The 20,011-nt window shown below is 36.1% G+C and overlaps 5 protein-coding genes across 6 annotated transcripts; 3 read left to right on the top strand and 2 right to left on the bottom strand.

The window, feature by feature from the left end:
• Positions 1 to 5,436: 5,436 nt before the first annotated feature.
• LOC108845928 (cyclin-U4-1) lies at positions 5,437 to 6,595 on the top strand. Its single transcript, XM_018619128.2, has 2 exons — positions 5,437 to 5,849; positions 6,180 to 6,595. Exons 1-2 carry the CDS (start codon positions 5,509 to 5,511, stop codon positions 6,436 to 6,438), a joined length of 600 nt encoding a protein of 199 aa, XP_018474630.2. The 5' UTR covers positions 5,437 to 5,508; the 3' UTR covers positions 6,439 to 6,595.
• A 1,113-nt stretch (positions 6,596 to 7,708) lies between these two features.
• LOC130504495 (trihelix transcription factor ENAP2-like) lies at positions 7,709 to 9,385 on the top strand. Its single transcript, XM_056999112.1, has one exon. It carries the CDS (start codon positions 8,227 to 8,229, stop codon positions 9,298 to 9,300), a length of 1,074 nt encoding a protein of 357 aa, XP_056855092.1. The 5' UTR covers positions 7,709 to 8,226; the 3' UTR covers positions 9,301 to 9,385.
• A 436-nt stretch (positions 9,386 to 9,821) lies between these two features.
• On the top strand, positions 9,822 to 11,825 carry LOC108844505 (putative casein kinase II subunit beta-4). 2 transcript variants are annotated; one of them, XM_018617772.2, is made up of 4 exons: positions 9,822 to 10,445; positions 10,541 to 10,650; positions 10,964 to 11,126; positions 11,246 to 11,825. In XM_018617772.2, exons 1-4 carry the CDS (start codon positions 10,013 to 10,015, stop codon positions 11,377 to 11,379), a joined length of 840 nt encoding a protein of 279 aa, XP_018473274.1. In that variant the 5' UTR covers positions 9,822 to 10,012; the 3' UTR covers positions 11,380 to 11,825. The 2 variants fall into 2 exon arrangements, with proteins under 2 accessions (XP_018473274.1, XP_018473273.1); XM_018617771.2 differs by having other exon boundaries at positions 9,823 to 10,445; positions 10,964 to 11,129.
• A 2,920-nt stretch (positions 11,826 to 14,745) lies between these two features.
• Positions 14,746 to 15,545, bottom strand: LOC108844629 (FCS-Like Zinc finger 3). The gene is made up of 2 exons (XM_018617912.2): positions 15,321 to 15,545; positions 14,746 to 15,208 (listed from the first exon to the last, which is right to left on the bottom strand). Exons 1-2 carry the CDS (start codon positions 15,428 to 15,430, stop codon positions 15,034 to 15,036), a joined length of 285 nt encoding a protein of 94 aa, XP_018473414.1. The 5' UTR covers positions 15,431 to 15,545; the 3' UTR covers positions 14,746 to 15,033.
• Positions 15,546 to 19,189: 3,644 nt separating this feature from the next.
• LOC130504496 (protein TRIGALACTOSYLDIACYLGLYCEROL 4, chloroplastic-like) lies at positions 19,190 to 20,011 on the bottom strand (the record flags this gene model as incomplete). The annotated part of the gene is given in 2 exon segments (XM_056999113.1): positions 19,190 to 19,475; positions 19,555 to 20,011. Coding segments are annotated over 2 exon segments (643 nt in total), but the record flags the coding sequence as incomplete, so codon positions are not given.

Here is a 20,011-nt window from a genome sequence, read left to right on the forward strand (position 1 = left end):
TATCATTACTTTCAGTTTCTAAGTTCTAGGTCAAAGACAACTTGAAACCTTAGTAAACCTAAACTAAATCTCTACAAGTGGTATCAGAGCTTCCGGGTTGTTAAGGTTACTTAGGAGAGAGAGAGATAATCATATCCATACGCGATGTCTAATAAACACATAGAAGTGGATCGATTCAATGGTACTGGGGATTTTGCACTATGAAAGGTGTGGATTCTTGCACATTTTGGAGTGCTTGGTTTAAAGGCTATTCTTACTGATGAGAAGTTATTAAAGGATGGTACATACACCAAGGATGAACCCGAGTCAGCGACTAGGGACATAGCAAAGGGATTATCAGGAATTGTTGAGTGTGCACCAGTTATGAATTCAGTTCAGTTTGAGAAACCAGAGAAAGGAAAAGACCTGATTGTGCTGAATGTTGGGAACAATGTATTGAGAGAAAAACAAACATTGTGAGACTACTGCTACAATATGGAGTACACTGGATAAGTTGTACACATAGACTTCGTTGCCCAATCGAATATATCTATATCTCAGGTTCTACAGCTTCAAGAAGTTTGATTCAAAAACTATTGACGAAATTGTGGATGATTTTTTAAAGATATTTGTAGACTTGAGTAATTTGCAAGTGGGAGTTTTAGAGGAGGTTCAGGCTATCTTACTGCTAAGTTCAGTGCCTAACAAATATAATCAGATGAGAGAAAATCTCAAGTATGGGAGAAATACTTTAAGCCTAAATAAAGTTATTGGGGCTGCCAGGTCCAAGGAAAGGGAGCTGATCGAGAGTGGAAAGTTCACTAGATCTGGTTTGAGAAGGTCTAGTGGTCGAGAGAGGAAGATCAGACCATCAATCAGGTAAAGGCAGTGGAAAACCCTACAAGGGAATATCTAAAAGCCGGTTTGGAAAATCTAAATCACATCATAGGAACAATAAAAGAAAACAAATGATGTTTTGTATGTGGGAAATAGGGCCATTGGAAGTGTGGGTGCCCTGATAAGAGATCATTCAAATTGCAAGACTCAGCCAATGTGGCAGAAGAGCCACAACAACCATTAATACTAATTTTTAGCACTCAATACACGAAGGATTAGTGGGTAATGGACTATGGCTGCTCTTTTCATATCACTCCTGATAAGAGCTTCTTATTTGACTTGGAAGAATTCAAGGGAGGCAAAGTGTTAATGACAAACAACACTCACATCGACATTCATGGAATTAGGAAAACCATAATCCTAAACTCAGATGCCTCTAAAGTGATCTTAACAGGAGCCCAATACATTCCAGAAATGAGTAGGAATTTAATTTCTTATGGAATGTTGGAAACTTCAGGCTGAGGAAGTCTGGTCAGGTGTTAAACCCGATTCGAGACATCTTACGATGTTTGGCTGTTCAGTACTCGTTCACGTGGTTGAATATAAAACAGGACCTGGAGATGTTAAGGGAGTTTTTATGGGATATCCTATGGGAACTAAAGGTTATCGAGACTGGAAACCATAAGAAAGAAGATGCATGACAAGTAGAAATGTTGTCATCAATGAAGATGAGTAACACAAACACATGATTGCCAATGAGAAAGGCAGTACATAAGTTACTAAGGATAAGGAGGCATCGTGAAAAGCGAGGTAAGAAGAGAGTATCATTCAACGATGAATTGATCGGGGGACCTTCTTCTTTTCCTGAATCTGAAGATGCACCTGACCAAGGTGGAGAAGATTCATCATTGTGCAGCTCTAATAGCTCTAGTGATCATGAACATGATCATGAAGTTGAGAGTGAGAATGGTGACATTAAAACTCTATAGAACTACATCCTGGCCCGGGACAGAAAAAGAAGGCAGAATATGAGACCACCATCTCGATATGAGGATGGAAACTTTGTAGCTTACACGCTAAATGTGGCTGAGGATTTTCAAAGTGCTCTAACTCTAGCAAGGAATGGTTGTTGCACTATCTACTACATAAACATAATATATGACAACTAATGAAGAAACTAAAGAAGCAATGTGGCTAAAAGGTATATGTTCAGAATTGGGACTCAAGCAAGACAATATCAAACTCAATTGTTATTTTCAGAGAGCTCTAACTCTAGCACATAATCAAGTAAATCACAAGAAAACAAAACATATATACCAAGTTCAACTTCATTCGGGACCTAGTCAAGCAGGCCATATCGTCCTAAGCAAGATACGTACTACTGTTAATCGAGCTGATTTCCTAACAAAGAGAATACCTGGTCAGAAGTTCCAGCTTTGGTGTGAGGTTTTGAACATCCACTGATTGGACAAAGAAGGCTATAGGTAATTATAGTGTCATTGACTCCATCCTCACATAACACAAGCGTCATACATCATTGAGTGCTATTTAAGTAGTTAAAAAACAATAGGAAGTACCGTGATAAGGAAAGAATGAGTTACCAGGAGCATATGCAGAATCGAGAAGAGTTTTCGGTTCAAGTGGAGGTTGTGGAGACATCAAATAATCACGGGTTTGATATCAAGGAAGGCTCAAGGATTTTATTGAGTCAATATAAGGTTTGAGGAATCAGATACATCATCGACCATCTCAGAAACAGTAAACCTACATCAAGCAACAAAAGATATGTGTAAGTAACAAACTGCAGAAAGTTACAAAGCAAAAAGGAGATCTTTCGTACAGCTTAGCAAAATAAAAACGAAATGTGTCTGACAGCTCACAGAGCTTAATCAGTTGTCGGGTTAGGGAACAGTTTCAAGGTCGAAACCAGAGTAGCTCGTTACAGAGCTGAATTGACACTTAAAAACATCGAGAGGAGTCAGATCGACAAAGATTAAGCACATAGAAGATGATTTTCTAAGAAAGGGTCTTACTTATTTCGCGGAAGAGGTGGAGCATGATGATGGAGCTAAAGTCGGAGCTATAAAAATGTCAGAGGAGGTGAATGATCGCCGAAGAAGATATGCAAGAGACACGGAAGCAAGTGTAACATCCCGAGTTGTGATATACGAAAAGGCTTAAGAGAATTGATTTGGCTACCTATGTCACCAAAGTTGAATTACCTTTTCCGTCACACATCCGTTTAGAACTCCAGAGTTAAGCGTTCTTGGGCTGGAGTAGTGAAAGAATGGGTGACCTATCGGAAAGTGATTCGCGATACCGTGTAAGTGAGACCAAAGCACGGGGAAAGGTCGGGTGGTGATTGCAGGGTCAGTAAACAATGATTTCGAGCCTTGGAAAATTAACGACCGACCGTCGGATGGGATGGGGCCCACGGACCGAGAGAGCGGGCGTGGGTGGCCCATTAGCCGTGGGCGGTCGGGGCGTTACAAGTGGTATCAGAGCTGGTTAGCCGTCTCAGTTCTGACCTGAGAGGCGTCTTGAGACATGTCGTGGGGCGCAACGAGGACATTGCAATCTTTGAGAGAGGGTGAATTGTAACATCCCGAGTTGTGATATACGAAAAGACTTAAGAGAATTGATTTGGCTACCTATGTCACCAAAGTTGGCTTACCTTTTCCGTCACACATCCGTTTAGAACTCTAGAGCTAAGCGTGCTTGGGCTGGAGTAGTGAAAGAATGGGTGACCTATCAGGAAGTGATTCGCGATACCGTGTTACTGATGCCAAAGCACGGGGAAAGGTCGGGTGGAGATTGCAGGGTCAGTAAACAATGATTTCGAGCCTTAGAAAATTAACGACCGACCGTCGGATGGGATGGGGCCCACGGAGAGAGAGCGGGCGTGGGTGGCCCATTAGCCGTGGGCGGTCGGGGCGTTACAGCAAGAGTCAGTAAAAATACTCAAGAAAATTCTCAACTTTTTTTACAGATGATCCTAATCTCATAATCTAGAGAGAGGTTAGATGTACATGGGGATGAAAGAGAAACAGAGTGAAGTTGTCGCGACTGAACTGACCGGGATCTCTCACAAACGGAGCCAAGTTCATTTCGATGGAGAAGGTTCGCGATAAAGAGACGAAAAGAGAGAGAGAGAGAGAATCACGACTGATTCTTTTTCAAAAGGACAAATAGACAAAGGAAGGGGATGTCGGCACAAGGATCTTGGAGAATGGGCCAGTGTTGGGTTCAAACCAAACTGGTGGAGATTTGTAGAGTTTAGGTTTTCTTGAAGAACCTAATGGGCCAACAGCAATATCAGGTCTTTTTGGGCCGAGTCCTCGCAGACCTACTCTAGCTTGTATAACATGATCACATACAAACATATTTAAAGTCATGTTAGTATGATGATTAGGTTAACACAAGTACAAGCAACGGCATTAAGTTAAAGCAAAATATATCAATCAACAAGTCATAAGAGCAAGATAAAAGTGACTTCAACAAAGAGAAATAATTTAGGCTTAAGTCTATTGTTTCATATTAAGGTTGTTGTATTCTCTAGCATACTGATTTGGTGTTTGTCATAGCCTTTTTGATCTAGTAGATTTTGAGAGCAGGAGTCCCAAGAGACGTATCGGTTAAAAGTCGGGAATTTGTTAAATTGATTATATCATTACTTTCAGTTTTGAATTATCTTTCTTAGTTCTAGGCTCTATTCTAAAAAGCGGCCGCGTACCCGTATAATCGCCCGCATAATCGTGAAACGTATGGTCACCATAGCGAGTTAGGTCAATGCGGAAGTCTTATACGCCAGTCCGAGTTATAGCCGTGTAGAGCGTAGTTTAAGGTTATGCGGCCGCGTAAAAATAAATTGAAAGGTTAAAAATCTTTCTTTCACTCAGTAAACAAAACTATAAGTTCAAAATCATGTATTAGAACAAAAATATGTTATGAATGGACCGAAATCGTGAAAAAAACAAGTTTAAAATGATGAGAATCATGAAAAGTAACAGTGTGAGACGGAAAATTAGGGTTTATAGTCGATTTGGGTAGATGAAGAAGACGATGGTATTTTCGTAATTTCACACTTATTAATGCAAATGTAATAAAATTAACAAAAAAGCCCATGCTCGAACCCGAATTGTTGTAGTGACAAATACACACTCAAACCGGTAGACCACATAAGAATCACACGTCACTGATTCATTGTCTATATATATTCTTAAAAATAGGTGCCGATTAATCATAGAGTAATAATCTCTTTTTTTTTCATTCGGATAACGCCTAACGAGTTTCCGAACAGGGGTTCTAATTCAAAGAAATCTAAGTTTTTTTTTAAAGTAAACCTAAGTTAAGTCTTTACATATAAGATATATTTTCTTTTTAGAGGTTCATATTCAATTTTTCGTTATATATTTTGTGATATTTTTGTTTTTTTTGTTCCACAGCCGGTGATAGAACAAGAGTTGATTACTAGAATTAGATAACTTTTTAAAATGCACCTACATACTGATCAAAATTAAAGAAAAAAAAAACAGAAAATACTTACTTATTAAATAAAATAAAATTTTAATTTTAAAAGTACACAATATAACGACCAGTTTAAATACACGCCATTAACAACAGAGCAGAGCAAAAATCACACAGAACAGAAGAAAAAAAGTTACTTTCGCTTTCCTCTCAAACACAAAAAAAATGTCTGAGCTTGAGAATCCAGGAGTAATGCAGAAGCTAATAGCCTTCTTATCGGCGTTGCTAGAACGAGTTGCCGAGTCAAATGATCTCACCCGGCGAGTCACGACTCAGTCACAGAGTGATTCCGTGTTCCATGGACTGAGTCGACCTTCCATAACGATTCAGAGCTATCTAGAAAGGATTTTCAAATACGCAAATTGTAGCTCTTCTTGCTTCGTTGTTGCTTATGTTTATCTCGACCGTTTCACTCACAGACAACCTTCGCTACCGATCGATTCCTTTAACGTTCATCGTCTCCTCATTACCAGTGTCATGGTCGCTGCTAAATTCCTCGATGATCTGTAAGTTTCTTGGTTTCTTTAATCGAAATCGAATCTTGAATTGAGGGTCGAGCTCAAAATTCACTGTCATAGCTAAAAAATTCAGTTAATGATCAAGCACTCCCCTGTTTCTGAAATACTCTGTTTCTGAAAAGCTCTGTTTCTTATGTTTTTGTCTGAATCTCCAGACAAAACTCGTTTGAAGAAGAAGTGTTTGTCTGATTCTATTTCCTTAAACCGTCTACATTGAATTCGAATCTTTGTTTCGTTCAGATTATGCAAAGAAAGATTAGATTTTTATGAATAGATTTGATTCTGATCCACTGAACTCTAAACTTGGTGACTAAGCAGGTACTACAACAATGCGTATTACGCGAAAGTGGGAGGTATAAGCACCAAAGAGATGAATCTTCTGGAGCTAGATTTCTTATTCGGGTTAGGATTTGATTTAAACGTGACGCCAGACACGTTCCAGGCTTACTTCTCTTATCTTCAAAAAGAAATGACTCTGCTTCAACCTCTCTCCCTCCTTGGTGTCCCACCAAGATCAGTCATTACCTTCAACGACGATGACGCTACTCATCAGAAACAACAACAACTTGCTGTTTGATTATCTTTTCATATAGTTTTAAATCATTTTCGTCCATTTTAATGAGTTGTGTAGTTGTAGATGATGTAGAGATTAGTCGGCAAGGACTGTTATCTTGTCTTAATCAATCTTGATTAAGAAATTTCAAAATTCAATATCAGACAACTTCTTTGGATAATTATATCTAGATGTGACAGATGGGATCATTCATCTTTACAGACTGGCTGGGCTAAAGATTTTTAAATGTCACTAGTAACACTGAAACTTAAAAATGTGTTATGATGATTTATGTTTTCTTTTTGTCTGGTATTCAAATATTAACCATGTCAGAAGAGAAACATGGGTTATGTTTTCAGTAATAATAATAAATAGGATGCACAATGATTGGGATCTGTGAATAAGATTTGTTGTTTCTGGTTCTATGAAGGGAACAAAAGAACATGTGCAGAGCAGAGACAGAGTGTGGTGAAAAAGAAAGAACAGTCAATAGACAAATTTGAAAGAGGCCAAGAGACTGTGACTTGTGAGAGCTTAAACAAGTAATGAATACTACTAACAAAAACATACAAAAGATTATAGTTTATAGGTTTTTACTCTAATTTTTTCATATATACAACTCAAGAACACAACAAATGCGAAAAAACATAGGAATTGGAATATGAGGATAAAACTTTGTATTTTAAGAGGTGGTTGATGTAGTAGTACTTCTTATAGGAGAGATACTTGTTTTCTTAGCATGTTTCCGGATTAGACTTAAAATTCACTAAGACAAACATACATAATCTGAAATTAGCAGAAGTGCAGCCGTTGCAGATCCATAGGTAGAATTCAGTGAAACTTGCATTTCAAGGTGGAAAGGTAGACCTTTTTGTGTGTAATGTTATTAGTTCAAGAGAAATGAAAAAAACAACCGGATTTAATAAGATTAAAATGCCATAAGAAATCCTACTCTTTAACCCATTAAAGTTGTTTCTGCCTAATAAAACAAGTTTGGTTTGTTTCCTTTTGATGTCAATTTCTTGACGGTATCATTGATGCAGTTATCTTGCCACACACACCTTCAGGTGGACTTACTGCGACCTGATGGTGTATATTAATAGGCCGGGGCCTCTATTATTAACCCATTAATGCTTATGCTTAAATAACACGAGCCTATGGTAGATTATCGCTTACACACAAGTTAAAGAATCTGATGGTGTATATTAATGGGCCTGGCCCTATATTGTTAGCCCACTTCCTATTTCATAAATGGTGTTTAATTGCCTTAAATCAACAACAATCATAAAACTATGGTAAATAATTTGCTACAAAGAAAAAAATGTGCGAGAGAGAGAGAGAGGTTAATAAAAGAGGAAGACGCCAAGTCTAAGCCACCTACCGGTCCCGTCATACACGGCTCACGTTAGCCTTGTTCCAACCATGAATACGGTGGCGTGTTGGCTTGGTCCTCGAAACCAACCACTTTCTTCTCTCTCATCTTCCACTATTATTATTCCACGTGTCGTTATCATCCTCCACGACGGTGCCCCCACCACCCTCCGCTACCACCGCATAAAGCGTTTTCCTTTAATTACCAAACTCTGCTAATGCACGCTTCTATCTAACACCTTATCCTCCGCCTTCCACCTTTATCATGCGCCTCCCCTCCACTCTCTCTCTCTCTCCCTCTCTCTCTCCCTTATCTCCTTATTATTACGTGAAGTCGCCGCCGCGTAAAAGCCATCGAATCACAACCGTTTCTCTTCACGAGATCTGACATTATTCAAAATCGCTCTGATCTTTTTTTTCCGGTCTTGTCTGAACCGATCCATGTCGGATCCCGATTCTCCGTTAGAACAAGATCCGATCCAGGATCCGTTACCGGCGCGTAACCAATCGTCTCCGCCGCAACCAGACGATGCCGTTACAGATCTGAAAATCGCTTCCGCCCCCGCAGCGTCGGCGTCCAAGAACTCGAGGCGGTTGCCTCCGCCGTGCTGGTCTCTGGAGGAGACGACGGCGCTAATCGACGGTTACCGCGACAAGTGGCACGCTCTCAACCGCGGGAACCTCAAGGCGAACCACTGGGAGGAAGTCGCGGAAGCGGTGGCCGGCAATTGCCCCGACGTGACGCCGAGGAAAACCGCCGTTCAGTGCCGGCACAAGATGGAGAAGCTGAGGAAAAGGTACCGAACGGAGATCCAGAGGGCGAGATCCGTGCCGGTGGCGAGGTTCGTGTCGTCTTGGGTCCATTTCAAGCGGATGGAAGCCATGGAGGATCGGCCGGGGAGCAAGCCCGGCGGTGGAGAGGAGGAAAGAGAGGAGATTTACGGAGGAGGAGGTTCTGTCGGAAGGACAAGGGCGATGTTTTTTAACAGGAATGGTACCGCCGGAGGGAGTAGCAGCAGCGGTGGTGGTGGGATCAGGATTCGGATACCGACGGGAGTGAGTATAGCGCAGCCGGGTCCGAGGTTTCCCGGTAAGATCGATCCGAAATACACGGCGAGTGGGAGTTCGAGACTTGGTCGTGTCGGAGCAGGATCCAGTTATGGAGCTAGGGGTGTGAGAATTGAAGGAGGAGGAGGAAAACGTGGGAGGGAGATGATGATGAGTACAGAGGAGGAGGAGGAGGAGGAGGAGAGGGAGGAGTGTGATGATCCAATGGTGGAGATAGCGAGTGCGATCAAGCAACTTGGAGATACGTTGTTGAGAACAGAGGAGAGGAAAATGGAGATGACGAGAGAGATCGAAGCGATGAGGATGGATATGGAGATGAAGAGGACAAAGATGATATTGGAATCTCAACAACGAATTGTTGAGGCTTTTGCTAAAACCATGTCTGAAAATTTGGAGGAGAAGAAGAAGAAATCAAGAAGAGTTTCTTCCTTACCCAACGACTCTTGAATCTTTTATGTACTCTTGTTTTTTTTTTAAACATCATTAATGTATGTTGAACTTTATGTTATAAAGTAGGGAGTTTTAAAGCTTACTATCTAATTATCCCTAGTTTGGCTTTCACCACATGAATACATAGAATGAAGAAAATGTTAGTTGACTAAAGCTCTAAAAGTGGACATCAATGGAGTAATAACATCTGCATTCTCTCTTTCAATAGAAGGTTCCTCTTAGTTGTCAAAGCTTATCAAACAGAGAGAAAAACTAATAGGCTCAATAACATTCTTGTTCATTCAAAATAAAGCCAAAATTAGTCATGTCTGCTTACATGTCGCTGCGATTTATTATTTTTGTTGTTCGTCTGAATATCTATAACTGCTCGTTTGTACACACAAACAAACATGACTATGCTTGCTCATTCAAAACTAATAGGCTGAAACTGAAAGACTAAAATAATATGAGAAGATATGGCCCAATAAGGAAGCCCATTTATAAATAACAGAAACTAAAACAATAATAAATCAAAGAGAAGCAAACAAACAGTAGACGAAGAGAAGAAACAACAGGGAAAGAGCAGGGCACTCTTTGCCTCTTCTTCTTCTTCTTCTACTTCTTCTCTTTCCTCTTACTCTAGATTTCTCCGCCTCTCTCCTCTCTTTAAACGGTAACAAAGTCCAAGACTTTGAATCAATCGAAATCAAACCTTCTTAGCATCAAAATTATGTACAAAGATCGAAGCGGAGGCATAATGGGCAGTGGTGGTTCATCGAGAACGGACCTCCTCAGCGGAGGAGCTATTGATCGGAAACGGATCAACGAAGCCTTAGACAAACATCTCAAGAAAACTTCCACTTCTAAAGGCGAAGACTCAAACCCTCCTTCAACCTCCACAGGCACAGCTAAATCTCACCTTCCAGATCAATCTGAAACCGATAACAGCGAAGAAGGATCCGACGTGAGTGGCTCGGAAGGTGGTGGTGATGATGATGACACGTCGTGGATCTCGTGGTTCTGTAACTTGAGAGGGAACGAGTTTTTCTGTCAAGTGGATGAAGATTATGTGGAGGATGATTTTAATCTCTGTGGGTTGAGTGCTCAAGTTCCTTACTATGACTATGCACTTGATCTTATCTTAGATGTTGAATCATCAAACAGTAAGTTGTTAACAAGTAAAAAAACAAGTACAGCTAGTTTTTTTATTAATAACTGTTGTCTGAGTTTTTTTTATTTTTGTTTGGTGTTAAATTAGGTGATATGTTTACTGAAGAACAGAATGAGCTGGTGGAATCAGCTGCTGAGATGTTGTATGGTCTTATTCATGTTCGTTACATTCTCACTACTAAAGGAATGGCTGCTATGGTAATGAAAAAGTAGTCCCTTTAATGTTATGTTACATGGTCTTATTAAATGTTCAAGAAATCGTTAGGCGGTGATTAAGAGCGCTGTATAGTAGATTATTGTTTAGGCTGGTGACTAGACCGATTTTTAAAAAATAGTTTAAAAAGATTTGTTCCGTTTAGACCCGACTGGACTTATTTTTAGAACATTAGTCTTATTCATGTTGGCTACATTCCTATAACCGAAGGAATGTCGGTTATGGTATGAATGAAGAGCCCTTTTTGTTATTTTATATGGTCTGAGTGTGAATGACATTGAATCTCTCTCTATGTAGTTGGAGAAGTACAAGAACTGTGATTTTGGAAGGTGTCCGAGAGTGTTCTGCAGCGGGCAGTCTTGTCTTCCGGTTGGGCAATCTGATACACCGAGGTCGCGTACGGTGAAGATATACTGCCCAAAATGCGAGGATGTTTACTACCCCCGATCTAAATACCAAGGCAGTATCCTTTTCTTTTTCCTTTTATTAGCATAACATTGGATGCAGTCTTGTCGGTTAGACATTAGATTAGCTTGTTTTGTATTAAGTCTTTTTTTGTTTCCTTAATGGTTATTTCAGACATTGATGGAGCTTACTTTGGGACTACTTTCCCACATTTGTTTCTCATGGCTTATGGGAACCTGAAACCTCAGAAGCCCACTCAAAGCTATGTTCCTAAAATCTTTGGATTTAAGGTGCACAAGCAGCAATGAGAGGCTTTCTCCTCTCACCAGTCCAATGAGTTTTAACGCAATCTCGGTGGCCAACACTTCCTCTTGATTTTAAAAGGGATCAATACTAGCTTGTGGTTGGGGAGAATGAGAAGAGCTATGACAAAAGGTCAAATGTATGTAATTTTGGAAGAAACCGAGCTTATATATAGAATGCTTGAGGGGTGGGCACAAATACTTGATACTCGGTTTGTACCCGCTACTTGATTTGGCTCGGTTTGACTTGGCTCGGTTTGAAAAAACAAGTACTTGATACAATCAAGTCGAGTAACAAGTAAGCGGATTTTATTACTCGCAAGTACAAGTCAAGTATCAAGTTCGTTTTTATTTTTAACTACTTGATTGGTTACTTGACTTGTTACTTGATATCCTTTACTTGTTCCGTTACTTGTTCTATATTACTTCATTTATTAAATATTTGGTATTAATTTCATTAGTTAATTAAAATTTATGTACTGCTTAGTGGTTACTTGCCTCTTAGTTGCTACTTAATAAGTACATAATCCTTAAAGTTGAGTACTTGTTTTTACCAAGTCGATATCAAGTAATCTAAAGTATTTGCAAGTACAAGATAAATATTAATTATTAAAATCAAATCAATTAGTCATGTTGTTTTGTTCGTAAGTAACAAATATACATTTTCCTAAATCATAGTAAAATAATTTGTTTATGTTTCTTTTTTCATAACTAAATCAAACATAAGTGATATATTTATATAAGCATTATATATCTTATTTTCCGAATTGACTATGAAAACAATGATATATTATTTATATATAATAAATTTATTTACTTTTAGATTTCGATGAATTATCAAATAATGTACCAATGATTATCAAGTAATATACAAGTAACAAGGTAACTAACTTGCAAGTCCATCAATTTTCGGTAAGTACTTGAAACCGCAAATACTTGTTTTTAGCAAACCAAATACAAAATATTACTACTCGTACAAGCCAAACCGAGTACTAAGTACACGAAAAATGTCTAAGTACTCGGCTTGTACCCACCCCTAAATGGTTGGGAGAGAGGAAAACATAGGGTATTGGAAATTATCTACCTGTGGGGGATTCAATTAAATCATTTACAGATGTGGTTTTTCGTTTGCTTAACTGTTGTGTATAATAAAAATAATTGATGAGAAATTTTCAGAGATTTTTCATTGTTGCTTAGAGTTTCTTGTGTTCTACGTAATTAAACCATACCCTTAATATTCAACTCTTTAGTTCTAGTAGTGATGACATGGATCAGTACTTTGTTACAAAGGATTGTTCACTGAGTCTCCTAAGTGCCCCTCATGAATCGTATATTATTGATTTTATTAACATTACAATAGGTGTGATTCTCTAAATCTATACTCGAAACATGGAACACTCAACGAAAAAATATCTCCGCTCATTTTTGAAGTTAAGGAGCAATGGAGAAGCTAGGAACCGCCAAGAGAAGAGGCAAGAACTCAACAATGGAAGCTTATGTGCTGAGAGTATTGTGGCTCTAAATACAATTTTCTTACAAATATTTATTAATTTATATATTTTATTAAAATATGTACGTGTACTATTGTATTAAATTTTTGAAAACACTAACATATTAAAAATATTTTTGATTTTGAAATCTTATATTTTTGCTATCACTTTTTGTAGACTTATTTTTACTTATACTTTGCTTATATTTTCCATTTATTTTCCATTATTTATATTTACCATTACATATATTTTGCTGATCTATACTATTTAAACATAAACAATAAAAAAAATTGCTTACAAAAAGTAATAATTGGATCCATATATTTATTGTTAGATTGAAATAAAAATAATATATATTTATTAAAATAATATGATCAATATAAGTTTGTTTTATTTTAAGATATATATTTTTAGATTTTGGATGATTATTATTAATATTAATTTTAATAATTTATCTAATCCAAAAATTAATGTTCATTTTATATTTTGTGGTTAATTTATGTTTTATTCATTAGGGGTATAAATGATATTGACCACTCTAAATTTTTTATTTTACAATATATTTGTAGATTTTGGATAATTCTTATCATTATTAATTTTATTTACTTATGTAATAAAAAAATAATTTTTTTTTATTTTGTAGGTAATTTATATATTTATCCATTAAAGATATAAACAATATTAATCACTTTAATTTTTTTATTTTAAAATATATTTTTAAATTTTAGATAGTTCTTATCATTATTAATTTTAATCAGTTAACTAATCATAAAATTAAAATTCATTTTTATTTATGGATAATTTATATGTTTATTCATTAAACGTATAAACTATATTAACCAGTCTATATCCATTGCGAAAAATCACTTCGCAAATAAAAGCATAGATCTTACAAATAACTAATACCCAATGTTTTGAAAACCGACTCGGACACTGAACCGGACTACTTACCAGATCATTGGGTCGACCGCGGATGAACCGCGGGTGAACCACAGGTTAAGAAATAAATTACTTTATTAGTTATGAAAATAAAAATATAGAAACTAAAGTTAATATTTTCTAAATGTTTTTTAAAACATAAAATAGTAGTTTGGATATGTATATATTTAGAAAATACTTAACTTTACCTTTTTATATTTTTATTTTCATTTGATATACAAATGATAAAAAATAGCTTAGACTATTTAAGTTAGAAACATGTAAAACAAAAAAAAAATTGTTAATCGGCAAAGAATATAGTTATAAAATTTAGAATATATTTAACTATGTATTTATAATAAACAAAATAATCAAACAGAAAAAAAGGAAGAAGTACTAGAAGATACGGAATCAGTACAGGCTAGCAGAAAAAGAAGAACGATAGAAAAAAAAACCGAAAGAAACCTAATTTTTAATTGAAAATTTAGAATATAAAAAAGAATCTAAAAAAAAATTAAAAGTTTTAGAAAATATAAATGTTATCTATTGGTTCAACTAGTGATTCAATCGGTATTGGGTTTTGGATTTTAGTGAGTTTTTGCGGATTTTTAAATTTTGGGTTTTTCACAAAACCCGAACGAGATTTATCTCGGATTACTGGATTTATCGATCTAACCGCTAACCGCGGATCTGAGTCGGGTTTCAAAAACACTGCGGATACCCATTAGACTTCTGATTATGACCTATCTTGCGTTAAAAAGGAAGCGCCAATGGCGTTGTGTTAATGGGCTTATTTAAAGCCCATTTGGGCCCAAATATAACTGTTGCTCCGCCGGAAAATGCACAACGCAATGAACAATCAGAAAATGAAGTTGTGATTGACGGCGGATACAATTTAAAAACTCTCGACTTCTGGTGAAGCTCGATCTTAACAGCACAAGTGTGAATAAAATTAGAAGATGAGGAAGATAGGAAATTTGAATTGAGAACATAAATAGTATGCTCTGTTTCTTATTGGAACATCGATCAAAAATTAAACCCCCAAGAGATCAATACCTCTCACTCTCCCGAACTCCAACTTAACAAGATCTTACAACTCCTCAGATCCCCGATCAAGAGCAAGATAGATAGAAACAGAACAAAATTTTGCAGGTTTTTCTTAAAAGAAGGGTGATATATATATAGCTTTAGACAAAAAGGGTATACACAAAAGCTACATGCTTTGGTTTTCTTATGTAATAAAAATATTATACTAGGCGACCACGAGTGTTCCTGTCCGAACGGTTTTTCCGGCGGCTGAATCTTTTGCAGCTTCAGAAGATTTTTTACGGAGAGATCTAGCAGAAAGTTTCCAGCTTCTCTCCTTGGCTTCATCAGATTCAATCTGTTCTTCTCTACACTCTATGCTACAAAACGCTGTGTCTCCTCTGTTTAGATTTAAAAAATCAAGAAAAGATCTTATTAATATCAATTATAAAGGCAATGAATTTTCAAATCACAGATCCAGGAATTTGATTAGGGCATGATCTGATTCAGTACCTGTACATGAAGATGTCGGAGTTAAGACCAAGGTGTTTACTGCAAAGAGAGCATGATTCCAAAAAGTGTGGCTCTTCACTGCCGAAAAACGCAGAGTAATACGAAGCCATTTGCTAATCGAAAAAGATTTGGAATTGAGGAAGAGAGTGGACTGCTGAAGCAGATTCAAGATTTAGCTCAGAGAGGAAGAAGAAGAAGAAGAAGGAAAGAGGAGGAGGAGGTGGAAGCTGATTGATTTGGTGTCCATATATAAAGCCAGCCTTTAGGACTTTATTGTTGACACGAGTGAATCACCTGTGTCACGGACCACTAGAGTCTCTGTGGTCTTTAATACATCTGCACCGTTCTTTCTTTCCTTGGCCAAATTCTCGAAAGATCTATACGTTTAAGTTCAATAATTCATTCTTTTATTAGTGTCTTTTTGTGTCGTCTATATTTAAGTCATATTTTTTTGGGTATAAATTCACTATAAATTAGTTTTTTTTTGTAACGTCGAGCAATAAAGAACATATAATTTAGTTTTTTCTTCTTCTGAATTATAATAATTTGGGTGGATCTGGTTCGACGAGGGGAATCAAAACAAGTCTTGCGTTTGTGAGATTCGTTGGCCACGATAACATGCATAACGCATGATTGATGGACTTTTCCTAAATATAAAATTGGAACATTTAATGAAAGCTTCTAAGATAATACATTTTATATTATTGATATTTTGTACTTCAACGATTTGTAAAATTTTCTACTGTTCTTGTTTGTACTTTCTGCGCTCTGAATTTTAGGATTCGACTGGACAATGTTTCATTCCATGTGTGCGTGTAAATTTATAATCACCTCTCATTTGTTTACTGATTGTACTTATCAAATATTTCATTAACTAGTTGTTTGGTCCGCACAGCGGGCGTAAATAATTTATAATTACTTATTACTAAATGCATTACTAATTAAAAAATTATAATAATAAATATTATTAAAATATAAATATATTTGACACAATAGTTTTATCATGTTGTTTTCTAATAGTTATCTCATCTGACCATCATTAATAAATAGATCTTAGAATCACTTAATATTCTTTTTTCAATTATATAAAATTAAGATTTTTTTATTAATATTAAGTTATATGTTTCTTTTTTTTAATTTTAACTTGTTATTAAAATATATTTTCAGATAATAACACAATCTATATAAGAATTATCTTTTTATTTTAAAATATATAATTTATATTTTGAATAATTTTTAATATTATTAATTTTAGTCACTTATATAATCAAATAATTTTAAATTCCTCTTTTATTTTAGCTAATTTAAAGAATTTATTCATAATGATATAAATGATATTAACCACTAAATAATTTTAAATTCACTTTTTATTTTAGCTAATTTATAAATTCTATTCATTAAGAGTATAAAAGATATTAATCAGTCTTACCATCATTAATTATTAAATCTTAGAATCACTCAATATTCCTTTTTCAATTATATAAAATTAAGAATTTCATTTGATTAATATTTATATGTTTCTGTTTTTTTTAATTTTAACTTTTTATTAAAATATATTTCAGATAACAACACAATCTATATAAGAGTTATCTTTTATTTTAAAATATATAATTTAGATTTTGGAAGATTTTTATTATTATTAATTTTAGTCACTTATATAATCAAACAATTTAAAATTCTTTTTTTTTTATTTCAGCTAATTTATAGATTTTATTCATAAGGATATAAATGATATTAACCATTAAATAGTTTTAAATTCATTTGTTTGTTTTAGTTAATTTGTAAATTTTATTCATTAAGGATAGTATCGATATTAGCCAGTCTAACTTTTAACGTGAGAGCTTCGTTGCGAAAAATTACTTCGCAAATAATAGTATAGATATCCTATTCAGAAAAAAATATTCATTAATTCCCTAGACAATAACGTTCTTTTTACTACTATAGTCTAGTGATTAATTAGTGAATAGCTCTGTGTATTTTGTGATGAAACAAAACATCTTGGAACACGTCACACGTGATATGAATCACTGTAACCAATTCAAAGAAACCATTGGAGGAAATTAAATATCTTTTCAACCAGTACTAATTTTTTAAGCAAAAAAAAAACAAGTAGTAATTTATTTTATACATATAAATAAAATATTTACACAAAAATATAGTCCGAATCCCTTTGTTTGACAATACGTAGAATAGTCTTGGCGCAAGCAAGTAAGCAACATTCAAAATAAAAAACACGTCACATTTCAATACGATCTACATAGCCTAAATGCTCTAAGAACATGCATTTACTTCTCATTCAGACATCAAAGACATAATATTCGGCTGGAATATAGTATGAACGAGCAACAGCGTGACGTTAGCGGCCTATTTTATTCAGTGTAATAAATTTGATAGCGTATCATTTTGTATTGCGTACATATGCGTGTGTAACGTGTCACATACGTGGAGTTTCCATATAAAAATCAGAACCGACTTGGAAATAACATAGATTTATGCTTCTGATTCATAATATAATCTTTCCTGTTGAAATATACCACTAATATATGAGTATCATACGTACTAGTCTTGTTTTTTATTAATTATTTAACCGAAGATCACGTCAAGCACTCATCGTTTCTGAGTAAGCAATGACTCACATTACGAATGGCAAACCATAACCGGGCTTCGTAGCCTGGTGGTAATGGAACCTCGGCTGAGGTGCCCGCCACCCAGCTTCGAAACTCGGCCACAGCGATTTAACATCCTTACTACTGGGGCGCTGGACCCCTTCGGGGAATATTTGGGAAAGTGGCTGCCCAGACACCAGAGATATCAAAAAAAAAAAAAATGGCAAACCATTATATACATAACAAAAAAATGTATTAATATTACATATGAAAAATGATGCTGTTCTGTGACCATTTTTATTAATAAAGGTCCAAAAAAGAAAGTGGCACATGACCACACAACTTGTCATCTGTCGCCGATACAACAAGGCCTTCCGAGTGGGGGAATACATCCCACTAGAGTTTGAGAATATCGAACGAGGAGCTGACTAGGCAAAACCCTTTTATAATTAATGTGGGACCCATAGTGACCTTTTCCAGGCCCAGTAATTGACGTTTTTGTCTCTCGGGCCCATGACAGCTGCTCTTGCAGTACCCTGTTTTTCCTACCTTTCATAGACACGTGTAAAGAATCTCGCTGGGAGTTTTTGATACGTGGCGGTTAACGAGGTCTTAGGGTCGCATGGGAATTAAATTCTGTTGTTTTGATAGCCGCTGATCTGTTATCCTAAATGATCTCAGCCGTAGATTAATTTCAGATGTTCTAGTTCCTAAGCTTTAGCCACTAGCCAGTAGCCACTTCCTTTCGGGCAGTTGAAAAGGTTCCTAAAACTGCTGAAACCGGTTTAAGCAGAGACAAATCAAATGTTCAATCGACCCAAAAAAACTTCACCAATTTTGTAGCAATTTATTTTTTATTACAAACTAGAGAGCTCTTAAAGCACAGCTTTACTCTTTTTTTTTTTTGGTAATCATGTTAAATCACAGCTTTACTCTTGATAAATTTATATAGGTTATGAAGATTTATTTTCACGTTTTATCTGTACAACAAACTATATTAATACTACAATAAATTGTCTTGCGAAGATTTACGTTTCTTATGTTAAAAGTAAAAACTCACATCTGGTGATCTATTTGCATCATAATAAAATAAATTCTATAAATTTGTGTAAAGAGAGTGACTTGTTGACCCTGGTGGAGTGAGATCTTGTCCAAGAGGATGGGATACATCCAATGTTTTCTTGAAGATTTTAGCTGTTTCATGTAATGTCCATATCTTGACAATATTTCAATCTTAATATCATTTTGAGAAGGTCTGTCATAAGAAGCATAAGATCTTCAACTAGATTTAAACCAAAAAGACTTTACCAAGTGTAGCATCTTCCGATACAGATTTTCAAATGGTACAAAACTAAAGAAAGATCTAAAACTCAAAAACTCGAAGCTCGACCATGCCTTCTTTTCTCTTTGGAGAATACCAAGCCACAACTTTTCCAGACTCAAGAAGCCTCAACGAGTAGTTCAAACTGTAAATAAGATCCTCAATTTCTGCACCATACTTCCCTAGCTGAAACTGCGAGTCTACTTTGAAAACGATTGGACCTGCAACCTGCAAAGTTGTGGCATTGATTATATAAGTTCATTCTTTACACCAAAACACTTTTTGACAAGAAGCTGATTAATAATACCTGTTGCTGGAATATCAGGCTGAGTCTGGGAGAACCCAATGTGTCATCTGTTTTGTCACTACCTGAAGATCTTCTAACTGCGTCAAAGATTCTTTTAGCAAGAGCAGAAGCTGAGGACACGTCCACGCGAGCATCTACTCGTGTTAGGTCACCATACAGCTTACTAAACCGCCCTTTCTGGAACGTACAACAAGCAGAACCAAACACATCTGCGCTCATCGGACTCCGCTTCTTGCCTCCGCCTGTAACCCAAGCTGCCAAGCTGCTACCTAGTATCCCCGAAACTGCTGCATGAGGCTCCTTTAGCCTTATATCGTAAGGTAGAAAAACAGGTGCATCATCATCTTCTTCTTCGGTGTTGTTGTCTTCTTCCTCTTTGGGCTTCCACAAGTTTTTCTTAGCCTTGTATGAAACTGCAGCCTTGGCGCATAAACCAGGCATCAAAGAAGCAGGAGCA

This window comes from Raphanus sativus, unplaced genomic scaffold, assembly GCF_000801105.2.
Source record: "Raphanus sativus cultivar WK10039 unplaced genomic scaffold, ASM80110v3 Scaffold1618, whole genome shotgun sequence".
Classification (NCBI taxonomy): domain Eukaryota; kingdom Viridiplantae; phylum Streptophyta; class Magnoliopsida; order Brassicales; family Brassicaceae; genus Raphanus; species Raphanus sativus.